Source organism: Antechinus flavipes, chromosome 2 (assembly GCF_016432865.1).
Source record: "Antechinus flavipes isolate AdamAnt ecotype Samford, QLD, Australia chromosome 2, AdamAnt_v2, whole genome shotgun sequence".
Lineage (NCBI taxonomy): Eukaryota > Metazoa > Chordata > Mammalia > Dasyuromorphia > Dasyuridae > Antechinus > Antechinus flavipes.
In genome coordinates this window covers 231,584,282-231,598,885 of record NC_067399.1, presented here as the reverse complement: position 1 = coordinate 231,598,885, position 14,604 = coordinate 231,584,282, and the positions used below count along the sequence as shown (strand labels likewise).

Below are 14,604 nucleotides of genomic sequence, written 5' to 3'. Positions count from 1 at the left end.
AATTTAAACCTCACTTGATGGATGAGGAAGCCAGGGAAGGAGAGGTGGCTTGCTCAGTCACTAAGTGAGTTATTGGCTGAGCCCTCACACAGGTCATTGAAGATTAGCGTCAGGGCCTGATCTCTTAGTTTGCACCATATTGTGCTAGCTCCTCAGAGAGCTCTGGGAATCTATAAGCTGCTAGGTCCAAGACCTTCAGCGAGGGAGGGAGGTGAGAACTAGAGAGCAGCAGGCCCTGAGTGGTAGCTGTGGGAAGAGGGAATCAAATGGAGCAGCTGGCCATCAGAAAAGAGAAGGAAATGTCTCCGTTGCTGAGTCATGACTGACATTTTGCAGATAGTGGCTGACACAAGGAGCCCAGAAGAGAGATGAGTCAACTAAGGTGAGAGGCAGTGGGTGGGAAGGGGAATGGTGAAGAAGGGTGCAGGGCACCTGTGGAGAAGGCTCTCTGACACGGTTATGTCATCCTATCCCCTGGTCTTGCCATGTCCTCCTAAGGCCAGATGCCAGGACAAGCAGAGCAGGTATGTATGTCCCTTCCAGTTCTGCCCAGGAAATCTGCTTTCAGCCTCTAGCTTAGGGTCGTGAGCTCATGGACTTAGAGCTGAGACCTCCTGTCCTCTGAGATCAACCCGCTCATTTGTCAGATAAGGAAACTGAAGCTCAGAGGACTTAAGTGACCTTCTTAGGCTCACACAGCTAGAGAATGTTTGATTCTAGGTTGGATTCTAACTTATCTTTTATACAGACACAATTGCTTTTTCTTTTTTGTTTATTGATTTTGTTTTTATATTATAAATATTTATAGATTACCTCCCTTCCCTTTGTGAGAGGTCTCTTGTAACAGTAAGAGAATAATTTTAGCTTTCAAGGACAAACTATGTACACATCTCTGAACAGGATTTAACTTTGCAATATTCCAGTACATGCAAGCATATATATATATACATATATATATAGACACATATATGCATGTATTTATGTATACACAAATACACAGGTATGTATGAGTATATGCACAAATATGCATGTGTTTGTATATGTATATATTTTACTATTATATATGGTATAATACATAATATAAGTAATATATATGTCCTAGGGGCATGGTTCAGGTTCTGATCATCATAGGCAATTTTTAATTGAATTAGTTGGACCTAATATGGAGGAAGCCTTGATTTGTGGGGGCCTGGTTAGTGGGAAAAATTCTTGGGCCTAGATGGACTAATAGAATTTAGAGATACATCAGAGCAGATGACTCTAATCTACTACTGTATGCATTTTATTAGATGCCCATCCTGGCTAAATCCTGACTAAAAAGAAAGTTAGCAAAATTATACGCATATCTTCTTACTTCCAAGGACTCAACATGTGATCTGCACAGATTAGGAGGGTGCCATGCTGAAGTGTCATCTGGCTTACCCTTTTGAGGGATAGCTGGAAGATAGGTGGATCCAACCCCTATCCAACTCCAATATCAGCCCTCTTCCCTATCTCTCTCACCTCCTTTGCAAGTCCCAGAGTCTTAGGTCTCAGAGGTGAAAGGAACATTAGAGAGATTCTAGTCCAAGGCTCTCATTTTTATAGTTTAAGAAACTGAGGTCTAAAGAAGGCAAAGGAGCTAGGTGGCAGAATAGATAGAGCACTACAAGATTAGTCAGGAAAGTCCCATTTTCCTGGTAAAAGAACCCACTTCACAGTGTTGTCAGGCTCAAATCAGATAAGACACATAAAACATTCTGCAAACCTTAAAGTACTTTCACAACACAGCTTAAGTGCTATCTATTATTGTTATCGTTATTATTATTTGCCCAAAGTTACACAAGAAATCAGTGGCTGAGGTGGGATAGGAAGCAAGGTCTCCTGATTCCCAATTTAAGAGTTCATTCCATAATTGTTCTGTAAGAAATGACCAGCAGGATGAATACAGAGAGGCCTGGAGAGACTTACATGAACTGATGCTAAGTGAAATGAGCAGAACCAGAAGATCTTTATACACGGCAACATCAATACAATGTGAGGATCAGTTCTGATGGAAGTGGCTATCTTCGGCAATGAGAGGATCTAAATCAGTTCCAATTGATCAGTAATGAACAGAACCAGCAACACCCAGAGAAAGAACACTGGGAAATGAGTGTGGATCACAATATGGCATTTATATTCTTTCTATTATAGTTTGCTTACATTTTTGTTTTTCTTCCCAGGTTATTTTTACCTTCTTTCTAAATCCGATTTTTCTTGTGTGTCAAGACAACTGTATAAATATCTATACATATATTGCATTTAACATATATGGGACTACCTGCCATCTAGGGGAAGGGGTGGAGGGAAGGAGGGGAAAAGTTGGAACAGAAGTTTTTGCAAGGGTCATTGTTGAAAAATTACCCATGCATATGCTTTGTCAATAAAAAGCTATAATAAAAAAAAAAAAGAAAAGGCAAAAAAAGAGTTTGTTCTCCTGACAGCCTCTCACCTCTTCACTCTCATTGCACATACAGGTTCTTAATCAAAGCCAGAGATACAAACAATGCCAGAATTTATTGAGTCCACAATATAGGCTGGTTAAAAGCCCTCAGATCTTCCCATCCCACCTAGGACTGTAGCAGTGGGACAGAGGAAAGACATTTCTCCAGCTTCTGTAAGAGAAAACTAATTCTCATTGAGCTTAGGGGCCTTGCCCCAAATTTCAGAAAGTTCATGGGGGATGAGATGGGGTTGGGAAGACAATTTCCATCACCAATTTCAGGTCCTTTCCTTTCTTCCACTACTCATCAGGGGACTACTTAAAGGATTAGAGAATGGTAGCCCCATCTCAGAAAATAATAATGAAAAGGAGAAGCTCCCCTCTACTCTCAAGAAAAATGGAGTGCAGAGAGGTCGTGGGGGACAGTGACCAATGCATCTGTTGTTACATCCAGGCAGTGCTGGGGGGAGGAGCTGAGCATACCCTGCCTCTGGTCCTGCCTGGAATTCCATCCTGAGGTTCTGAGAAGGAGCAGGAGTTAGCCTGAGGAAATAAAAAAGGGGGTTAGTCCCTGAATAGAATCGAGGCAGCCTCAAAAGAACTGGCCACAATCAGACCGACTCTAGGGGGAAGACCCTACCAACCAGAAAGGATTACATAGCTAGTTCAAAGGACTGCTAAGTCTGGGAAAAGAGCCAAATATTCAAGGCCTCAGCTTTCTTTTTTATTAAATAGACTTATCTAAAACAGTTGTTCTCCAACTTTTTTTTCTCAGCATCTTTATATTATTAAAAATTATTGAGTTTCTGTCCAAAAAGTTTTTATTTATGTGGGCTATATTTATAGATATTTACCATATTAGAAATAAAAAGTAACTTTGAATTTGTAGACTCTCTGGAAGGGTTTTAGAGACACCCAGGATTCTCTGGGAATTGATCCAGAACAATTGATCTATAGAGTTGCTAAAGGCTCTTCCAACTCTGACATTCTATGTTCTAAAATTGGAATTGGGTAAGGGTGACATTAGATGCTATATGGTTCTTTTCAGCGGTAACATTCTATGTTCTAAGATCCCTTCTAATTTTAATGTTCTTTGTTCTAAGAATATTTTCATCTTTAGTATTCATGTTCTTACTGCCAGCTTTGCCATTCTATAATTCCATATGAGTTTCCTTCAAAAGAAGACCCAGTAAGTGCCACTTTCTCCATGAAAAGTGATGCTTCTACTGGACAGCATCATTTTCTCTTCTGAATTTCATCTGGACTTTGGGCCTTTTTAATGTACTTTTTAACATTCTGCCTTGTATCATAGTGGTAAATCTGTCTTATCCCTCTTTCCAACAAATATCCACAGTAGTAAAAATCCACAATAATACCAAGTAATTACTATGATACAGGACTCTGTGCTCATCACTAGGGATATAAAGATAAAAAATAATATTGCACCTTCCTCAAGGAATTTTTAATCTAGTGTGTATGTGAGGGAGTAATGAGACATATAAGTAAATAAGTATGATAGGATTTTCTGAGACCATAGGATCAGAGTCAGAAGACTGGTTTCAAGCCCGATGCACTTTGCACATGAGGTTCTCCTATTTGACAGAGGGACTGATGACTCAGTGCTGGGGAAGATAAATGAGGAGGGGCTAGTACAAGGGTTTTAGAGAAGAGACTCTTCATTCCTGCTTTGAGAGAGGACATATAGTTCCATACTCTCTTTGGTACCAACTGCAGGGAGGAGAGAGAAAAATGACTTTGAAAGTGTCAAACATACAGGGGAATTTGACCCTTAAAAATGTCTTTGATTTCCAGCTTGCTTCCCTGGAGACTTCACAGAATTTCCCCTTGGATGAGACTAGGACCTCTCTCTTGGTTAAGTGAGATATTAGCTTGCTCTTATGTAAGGAAGTCATTCATGTAAGTATTTTCTGGTATATTCTAATCTGTATAAGTTCTGTTTCTTCTATTTGCAATCTGCTTAGATAAATGGGGTTACTCATTACTCACCATTTGTTTAACTAGCATTTAGTAGAGGAGCATATTTGAGTTACTCTCCTTTAAGCAATGGCAACCAGACAAATTAGTGACTTTGTTACCTTTGAAGCTAAAACATTCATGCCCTTGGACTCAGCAAGATAGATGTCCGGTACCCCCCTCTCAGAGGAAAGCTGAGCAGCTAGCCCTTTGCTGCTTTTCTCTAGTCATCGAGAATCATAGTTTCCCTTGCAGAGAGGTAGGCCAGATTTCTTAGATTTTTAGCCAAATGTTTTCCACAAAATGCATTTAGACAATCCATATAAACCTGTACATGTTACATGGACAGCACACACACTTGCTATAGTATCTTAGGACAAGAAGGGGTTTTATATCACATTTCACAGATGGGGAAACTGAGGCTCTGAAAGAAAAACCGACATGACCAATAATATGCAGCTAGGAATTAGCAGAGTCTAGATGTGAGTCCCAAGCCTCTGGCTCTACATCTAGTACCTACTCTGGCTCCCTGCTTTCATTCTTCTTCATCAAGTGCCTACTTACAAAGGCTATTCAGTAAAGGTTTGGTAAGTTGAACTGAAGTAAAATCTTTCCCTGACTCCCCATTAGACAGTACTCATCTGCAACTGACAGTTTCAAGGCGTCAGAGCTAGGAGAGAGAGTGGCAATCTGTTTAATCCAACTCTCTCATTTTACAGGAAAAAAAGGGGGAAATGAGGTTAAGAGAGGTTAAATGCTTCTTTCCTTACAAGAGGGCCCAGGAGCTCAAGCTATGGTTTCACTAGGGGCCAATAGCTCAGGTTCCCCCGTCTCAGGCTTCTGGGCATGGGTCTCATTGCCCCCAGAGAACTCCCGCTTTGCAGCCTTGCTCCCTTTCTCCCGTCCAGGTTGTGAGAAAGCCCATCCTTGCTACCCCATGGGGTCAGCCATTGTCAGTGGCTCTCATGAGACAGCTCTTTCTCCCGTCGGGGTGAGGTAGCACCTTTGGCAGGGTCCCTGCAGTCTCGGCCACAGGCTGCCAGACAGCACCGCTTCTTGCCAGAACAGTCCTGGTCCACGTTGCACAGGTGCTGGATAGGGCTGAGGCAGTGCATCGGATCTGTGGGGCACTGGCCCTGCTTTACTGGAACAAACAGAGAGAGCAGAGTTAAGGAGCCAGGCCAAACAGGGGGACAAGGGGCTCAAAAGGAGCAGAGGACAGCCATACCCTTGACTTTGGGCAGGCACTGGCGGAAGCAGGACCGAAAGCAGCACTTTTCCCCCATTGGGCAGTGGTAGTCCCCCTTGCACTGGTCTGGGATGGCTTGAGGGCATGGCTCATCATCTGGTGGGCAGCCCCCTGATTTCTCTGCAAGAGAATCACAGACAGTTAGAGCCGGAGAGAAGTGGTAAGGAGTGGGATCCTGAGGGGTCGCTTAGTTCCTCTTCTCATCTGACCATGTGGGACACAGGCCCAGAGAGGGAGAGAGCAGGAGGCAAATGTGTCGGACACACGAGCACTCTGTACAGTCCCAGAAACTATCATAAGGTCTGTCCTGTCAAATTGCCTCGTTTTATGGAGGGGAAAGTGAGGCTCAGGTGACAGAGGCAGCAAGTCAGTGAGCTAGGACTGGAACCCAGGACCTCTGATTTTAAGTTTGTGGTTTCCACTATATCTGCTGTCTCTCCACACACACACACACACACACACACACACACACACACACACGTGTGTTCATTTTCATATATGCATAAATATATTTTATTTCATAAACATTGAACTCCTATTTTTGTAAAACCCTCCCTTTGTGTATGTAGCCTTTGTATAGGTCTGTCACATCCTGCAGAATGTAGGTTCCTGGAAGGCAGGGACTGGTACATTTGTTTTTGTGTCTCTAGCATCTAGCACAGTTCTTAGAACAGAGGACGTGCTCACTTGATTGATTGTATATACAAAGATGAAAGATTAGTCCCTCTTCTCAAGGAAAGACTCCTTTTCCTGAATTTAAGTTTGGCCTGTGTAACTCTAGCCGAGTCACTTAACTCTGTAACTTCAGTTTTTCTCTATAAAATGAGCTGGAGAAGGAAATGGCAAACCTCTCCAGTATCTTTATCAAATAGAGAGTCAGACATGACTGAAAACAGCCGATAATGAGCTGTTGATCATTCTTTTTCTTTTCTTTTTTTTAAATTTAAGTTTAAATTTTATTTTTTTAAAATAACTTTTTATTGACAGAACCCATGCCAGGGTAATTTTTTACAACATTATCCCTTGAACTCACTTCTGTTCCAATTTTTCCCCTCCCTCCCTCCCTCCAGCTGTTGATCATTCTTGAAGAGGTCTATGACATCAGGGAGGAGATGCTATGACATGTAAGTTAATAGGATTAAAGTGAGGGAGGGCTGGGCAAAGTCACCTGCCTCAGTTTCCCCTCCAGAGCCATCTAGGTCCAGTGGTCAGATAGAGATCAGGACAATTGGAGATGGCCCAGGATGCAGTGGGTCTCAGTATGACAGTCAATGCCCAGTCATTGATTAAAGCTAAGTAAGAAATGAGGCAGAGAATGGCCTTTTTTACCTAGTCAAAACAACAAAATAAACTTGGGAAGGGAAACCACCTCAATGTTTTTGACCCAAACAGAAACAACTGCTATTTACATTCACTCTGAGCCAATCTGGGCCCAAACAATGACCAAGTGGGGCTTGGTCTGGAACCTACTAATGACCAATCAATGAGAGTAAGAGTGATTTGGGTTTGAGGGGTGGTCTTTATGAAATCTAGCCCATAAACTCTAAAACATCTTGCGAGGTTTCAGTGATAAAAATTTATATTCCTTCGGATTGAGTACCACTTTAAAATACCTTGGATAGCATGCTGCTATTCTCATACAATGAACCCAGTATAGTTAGACAAGCTGAGGCATTATTTTAAATGTGATACTGCTGTACTATATGTGTGTGTGTATACAAATGTAGGTGCTTTATTTTGCTTTGGTTTTTTGTGAGCTAGAGTAAAATGACTTAAAAATCAATCTTCAAAAACAGCTTTAGTCACTCATGCTTTTGCCTTTCAGAGTGGGAGGATTTTAGAGGGTTAAGCATTTGTTGAAATGTAAAATTGTCTTCTCATTACTTCCCAATTCAAGTGTTAGGTGATCTTTGGACCCTTTAAATCCAGAAGGAGTTTTTTCTTTGTTAGAAATATAGATTCTGGAAGGTGTCTTTTTCCACAATGAGCTCGTTTCATTCACACTAAAGATTCCTTGATCAGTGTGTCTACCTTCTTTGATTATTGTTTTCAGAACATCTAGATATGAAACTAGTTTATCCTCATCTGCACTGGCCAGTCCTCCAGTAATTTTTAATGTTAGGCAGTTAAAATTTATTTTTAAAGAGATCAAACTAACCAGTGTCCTCAATAAAAGTTTCTTCACTATCCAATTCATTCACTGCCTTAAATAAATTTTAAGATTTTATCTGATGGTTGTTCTGCTGAGAGAAATAGAATCTTCAGTCCATACAGTGAAGACCTGCATTTCAAGCATTGAAATAGCATTTCTCTACTTGTTTGCAAACTGCAAGAAATGGATGGAATTTTACCTTTTTAAATTTTGCCTGTGTGTTTCTGACAACTCATTCTGTTTTAGAATTACTATGACCATGTCCATGCTATTCAATTACATAACATTTTTGTTCTAATGTAATAACAAGCCTCTTCTTTTGTGGTACTGCTTATGTTTCCATCTGAGTTTTTCTTCCTTTTGTCCATTTTATTAATTATCATTTTTAAAAATACTATTTTCTTTAATTGCATGGGAAAACAGTTTTTAACATTCACTTTTTAATATTTTGAGTTCCAAATTCTCTCCTTCCCTCTCTTTTCTCCTTGAGATAGTAGGCAATTTGATATAGATTATACACGTACAAATCATGCAAAATGTATTTCCATATTAGTCATGTTGTAAAAGAAAACACAGGAACCCTATCCTCCCAAAATGAAAAAACAAAGTTAAAAATAAGTTGTGATCTGCATTCAGATTCCACCAGTTCTTTTCCTGGAGGTGGATGGCATTTTTCATCACGAATTTGGACTATTTTTGAAAAAATTAACACAATTGTTGGTAAGACAGCATTCAGTAGCATACCACATCCATATTGGAAGATAGGCAAGTACAAATTGAAGTGTTAAAACCTTCAACTAGCTCATGTTAATTGAATTTTGGCTTGTATCATATGGGACCTGGTATTGTTTTATGATTCTACCAAATTGAATTTTGTACTATTTTGGCTCACATTAATCATGACTTAAGTAGCACAATAGAAATCCAGACAAAATGCTCTAGGAAACTTTGAGAGAGCAATTCCTGTCATCTGGGAGGCATCAGGGAAAGCTTCAAGAAAGAAATGGCATTTGAATTGACCTTTGAAGGAGGAGATGATTTCAACAGATAAAAGTGAGGAGGAAATGTATTCTAGGCATGGAGAATGGCTGGGAAGGGAGCACCAAAGTGGGACACAGAAATTGAGTTTAGGAACAAGCAAATAGTCCAGTTTGCCAGAAAAAAGTGTCTGAAGGAGAGTAAAGTTAACTGAGTCTGGAAAGCTCGGTTGAAGCTAAATTGTTAAAGACCCTAAATATCAGGATAAGGAGTTTTTATTTGGGTTCTAAAAGCAATAGTGAGTTGTTGATGGCTTTTATCAGTCAGATTTGTTCATTAAAATTGTTTTGATAAACATATAAAGGATGAACTGGAGATGGCAAGGGTACCAACTAGAAGATTATAATATACCATCATAGACAAAAAAAATCATAGACACAAACATATATATGTTTCTATATATGTATATATTTTTGCCTATTTAATAGGATTTTAGGGACTTTGGACAAAATTCTCCCCCCATTGGCCTGCGAAGGTACTTGGCATTTCATCATTAGGAATATATTTATTCCTTTAGTTCTTTCAGAGATTCCTGAGGGAATGCAAACATTGTTTGGGAGAAGACTGACTGCATTAACAGGTATGGGAGTGGAGCGGATGATTGAGAAGGGACAGATGTCCAGAACGAAATTTGCTTCCAGGGCAGGACCCTGAGTTCAGTCAATCAACTTATACCATTCCTGCTTCTGTTCTTAATGCTGCACCAGACCTGCCTTCCAAGAAGAACTGGCTGCCATTCAGGTTTGTGCTAATTATGATTACTCCACACCTAGACACTACCCAATAGTACTCAGCCTCAGGCCGTACCCTCTCCCCTCCATCTTCTTTTCCCCTTCACCTATGGGCTTCATTTTGAGACTTGAAGGGCAGAGACTAAAGCATTCAAAGGGCACCATTGACTTTCATATTCACCCAGGATAAAGATGAAGATCCAAGCATCCATAGCCACTCAGGTCTACTTATGGGATGGACAAAAAAGAGGGCCCTGGCTATGATCTCCTGTTCTTTCAGGGCTCCTCATCTACTTCGGGAATTCTTCAAGCTCCATCCCCTATTGATAACCCAGATGCACCGAACTGTTTAGAGAGATCCTAGGTCTATCATTCTCCTTAAGGATGCCATGTCCCATCCCTTCCCATTCCTTCCCATCCCTCCTCATAATCCTAGGGAAATGATCTTTCTAGGTCATTCACTTTGGGAGATTTCGTATCCCCTTTAATGAGGTGCTTCCTTTCCCTCCACTCCACTCAGGGGTCCCCTGGCCTAATGGGGAAGGGGATAGACTTGACTCTGTACTACCTGGGCTCTAAGAGCCTCTAATATAGGTCAGAATATCCTTCTTTGGAGCAAGAGGGTGTGGAAAGGCTTCAGACACCAGCCTTTGTGCAAAGAGGGAGGTACCTGCCAAGCAACTTCCCTGACCCCAAAAGTCTTGGCAGCAAGTTGTGCTGAGTGCTTGCTGTGGGTCCAGCCCTGGCTGTTCTAGACACTGACTGGACCCTGCAGCTTCCAGCTTAATCATTCCTGCCCCTAACCCAGAGCAGATCTCAGACTGAGGGCTGGACTCTTCTTTCACAGCCCCCATCTGTCCTCAGACATGATCTTCCTGATATCCCAGGGAAAGCTTCCTGTTCTCTTGCCTTCCACCAGAGAACCCAGATCATTGTCCCCACACAGAATTCTCCAACTCTTTCCTCCCAGGCCCTAATTTACTCTCAGCCCTCAGAATTCTCTGTCCTCATCTCTGGGACATCCCCCCGGAGCTTCAAAAGATTCCTGAGCTGGCAGATGGGGTCCCCAATTCTCCCACAGCCTTCATCAGCCTCCTCCAGTCTCTCACAACTGCCAAACAAAACCACTGATGAATTGTTGGTGCCCCCACACCTACCAGACTGATCTCCTTGAAACCTGCCAGAGCCCTGGAATATCCTGTATTCCCACCCGGCAGCTACCATCCAGAACTCCATGATCAATCTGTGAGAGCCTCCAGGGCACAGATCAGTGTCTGCCAGCAAAGGCAGTCTCTCCTCCCTCTCCAAACATCCGGGAAATGTCCTGGGCTGGTGTCCCTGGGCTGAAGTCCCCGGACACGTCCCCATCTCCCTTCTCCTACCTCCAGATCTACACAGTTCATGTGTGTTCTGACACATCACAATATGTAAACCCAGAGAAGAACCAAATTGATGCGTACATCAATCAATATATACAGGGTATATATATATATATATATATATATATATATATATATATATATACACACACACACACACATATATATGTGTAAAATATGTACAATATAATATGTTCAATGTACAACATATATGTATAATGCAGACAAACATAGATATAATCACATACAAAAATAAATAGGACCACACAGGCCATTCACTGATACCCAGATGTACCCATTCCCCCCAAGGGACAAATGCCACTTTGTCTTGGAACCCAACATAAGCCATCCAAGCCCCAAAGTTGGAGCTGGGAAGCCAAATGGGGCAAAGCTGGACACGGCCTTTCCTCCACCCCCCAAAAGCCCCACAGATGTCCAGACTTACCATGCTTCCTCCAGGCTCCTGTACTAGGCGGCTGGCTGCCCAGGGCCAACAGGGCTGCCAAGAGAAGAAGGCCTTGGGCCCTCATACTGCCTCGGAGAGCCCCCCAGTCAAGCAATGCCTGAGGTGTCTGGCAATGAAGAGCTTTGCATCTGGATTTGTGGCTGAGTTCCTGGCGAGGGGGTGGGAAGAAGGGCTCATGCCTTCCTCCTCCTTCTGGTACACACCCCCACCTCCACCCCATCCTGAGATCAAGACTGGGCCTCAAGGGGAGCAGGAACTTACACAAGCCTTGGGGAATGTGGCCACAGGCAGCTCAGGCCCAGCTCCACCCCCGCTGGCCTTCCCCAGCTCCCTCTTACCTGCCCGAGACACAGATTTTCAGCTTGTAAGAGAAAGTCCGCAGCAGGGACTTATGGTCTCCCAGAAAGGACCCTGCACCAAGACTCAGGGGTCCTGGGCTGCAGTCTGACCACCTCATTACCGACCTTCTCCAGACTTTTCTTCCTCATTCTCCTCATCTGGGCCACAAAGAATCTGCTTCTGTCACCAACATTTCTACCCCCACTTCTGCCAAAAGATGGCAGACCCCGGCCAGAAGAGATGACTGCCTTGTCCATTTATCCATTTGTTCAGAAGACAGAATATGAAGAAATTAGTTTAAATGAACTTAAGATAATTGGTATAGCAAGAAGAATGCTGGAGTGAGATTCAGGAGGCTCATGGTCCCATTTAGATTCTATAACTTTTTAACGAGGTGACAATTAGGCAAGGCTAAGTTTCCTCATTTATAAAATAAGAATAATAACATTTCTAGAGTCAGAAAACCTGGGTTTAAATCTCAAATTATTATTTACTAGCTGGGTGAGGTTGTCTTCACCTATAAAATAAGGAGATTGGACTCCATGAATTATCAGAAGCCAGCTCTTAACTAACTGAAGATCAATTGTTAAATTTTCAGCATGATCATTTGTAGTAAACACTATAAATCAGAGTTTGATAATTGTTTTATTGATTTCCTGAACTTAAAGTGATAAAAAAATGTTAATAATGACAATTAAAACTTAAAAGTATGCTTTGCTTACATTTTTTTTTTTTTCCTGAAAAGCTGATTGTTAAATATAGCATTACTCCTAGTAGAACCCTCTAGTGGACAGGAACGTACTTGGAATCACACAGATATATATTTGAATCTTGCCACTGATACTTTCATGCTATGTAACTATGGACAATCCTCTGAGTTAATTTCTCTGTAAAATGGGAGAAATAATATATATGTCTCAAAGGGCTGTTAATGTATCTTTCTATGTATGTCATATGCATACATGAGTACCCTTCTATTCATGAATCCCATGATCTATGATCTAGAACTTAAAATATTATAGATAAGTCATTGTGAGCCAGTAAATGTCACCCTGAGGAATTCAGGTAGGGCCAAAGGTGAAACTTCCTGATACTGACTTCTATCAGACTTGAATGGGTAAATGAGACAAAGCTCTGGAATTTCCTCTTCGTTTTTTGGGCTGTAGAAGGTGGATTGCCCCGCCCCTCCTATGAAGAGAATGGGAAGTGAGAATTCCACCATTTCTGTAATCTATCACCTTCCAATCCCCTCCCTTTTTAGAGATCTTGACCTTAATGACTTCCCAAGTGATAGCCAATAGAGTTGACCTTGAAATGCCTTCTTTCTGGATCAGCACAAATGAAATCAGGCTTATTTCTATTATGCATGTGGATATGCTGTATGCATGTGTATATATGACATACATTAGGTGCCCTAATCTTAGAGGCTTTGTGAGTGTCAACAGGGCTGGGTCTTGATAATGGCAATAAGTAAGGCTACCCCTTACTCTCATTTTAGAGTCTCTTCTTCAGACACAGAAGGATTCTAAAAAGAAAAATTCACTCTTACCACCAGGCCTAGAGCCCTCAGAATATCAGATAATCATATTAGCTAGTATTTACATAATACTTTAAAATTCTTAAAGTAATTTACACACACACACACACACACACACACACACATTTCAGGGACGAAAGAAGATAAAGAGGGTTAAGTGACTTACCCAGAGTCACACAGCTAATGTGTCTAAAACGGGATTATGAACTGGGGTCTTCCTGACTGCTATTTATTTATCTTTAGTGGGAAGCTAGAGTATGTACTGACACACAGAGTAAGAAAGTCTTGAATTTAAATCATATCTCAGATACTTACTAACTGTGATCCTTGGCAAATCACTTAACCTCTGATAGAAGGAATATTAATATAGTATTGTGAACTATGGTTTTAAGTAGTGACATACCTGAAATAGGCTTTGAATTGGGGACCTCATTCAAAGAGATCCATGTGTGAAGATCTCCCTTTAGATTATACTAACATTTCGTGTTGTGAATGTTATATGTGTCAGCTGGGAATATTCGATAATCTAAGGTTCCTTAAGCTCTGATATTTTAAGGTTCTTTGAAAAAGCTTTTGGATCAGAGTTGCAGTTAGCTGTCCTGGTGCTGGGCTTCCTCATGGGATGAAGATGCTGGTCCTAAAGTGGGGAAAGAGAGGAGTGTTGGAAATCAGGTCCCATCAGGCAGAAAGAGAGGTCCAGAGCCCTGGAGCTATAGATTTGGACCTAGAAGAGATGGACCTCAGCGGTCATCTGGTCTAACCTCATTTTACAGATGAAGAAACTGAGACCCAGAAAATCTAAGTGACTTGCCCAGTGTTATCCAGGGGAATGAAGTAATGAAGGCCCTATTTGAACCTAGGTCTCCTAGCTCAAAATTCAATGCCCTTTCCAATAACAGGTGATCATGCTTTTCTGGACATTAATCTCTTCATTTGTATAATTCAATTCAATATTTTTCTGATACATTTCCTTCTATATACATGAGTGGAGGAAGTGTATCACTGGTCTTGACTCTCTTTGAGCCCCAGGTCAATGGCTGTCCCCTTTAATCAGTGTTCCAGTCTGCCCATTGGGGAGAGAAAGGGCAGAAAGGGCTAAGGAAACAGAGGCTCTTGGGGGCAGCCTGGTAGCTGGCCTAGTCAAACCTGCTGGACAGCTCCACCATTGTTCAGAGCTGAAGATAAAACCTCTCCCTAGTGGTCAGGGAAGTCTCCCATGAGGCTGGTGAAGGAAAGGATTTATTTTTAAAGAAACAAAACTTACACACAGAAAGG

At 41.6% G+C, this 14,604-nt stretch overlaps 1 protein-coding gene across 1 annotated transcript; it reads right to left on the bottom strand.

Annotated features, from left to right (window-relative positions):
- Positions 1 to 2,519: 2,519 nt before the first annotated feature.
- WFDC5 (WAP four-disulfide core domain 5) lies at positions 2,520 to 11,597 on the bottom strand. Its single transcript, XM_051976488.1, has 4 exons — positions 11,433 to 11,597; positions 5,667 to 5,807; positions 5,442 to 5,582; positions 2,520 to 3,007 (listed from the first exon to the last, which is right to left on the bottom strand). Exons 1-4 carry the CDS (start codon positions 11,515 to 11,517, stop codon positions 3,003 to 3,005), a joined length of 372 nt encoding a protein of 123 aa, XP_051832448.1. The 5' UTR covers positions 11,518 to 11,597; the 3' UTR covers positions 2,520 to 3,002.
- Between the last annotated feature and the right edge of the window lie 3,007 nt (positions 11,598 to 14,604).

What these genes read in the sequence shown, in the direction of transcription:
- WFDC5 (XM_051976488.1), bottom strand. Translation starts at nt 11,517, where the DNA reads ATGAGGGCCCAAGGCCTTCTTCTCTTGGCAGCCCTGTTGGCCCTGGGC. An exon ending in AGGAGCCTGGAGGAAGCATG is followed by an intron (nt 5,808 to 11,432) that starts GTAAGTCTGGAC and finishes ATTCTCTTGCAG; the next exon opens with AGAAATCAGGGGGCTGCCCA. An exon ending in GTGCCTGCCCAAAGTCAAGG is followed by an intron (nt 5,583 to 5,666) that starts GTATGGCTGTCC and finishes TGTTTGTTCCAG; the next exon opens with TAAAGCAGGGCCAGTGCCCC.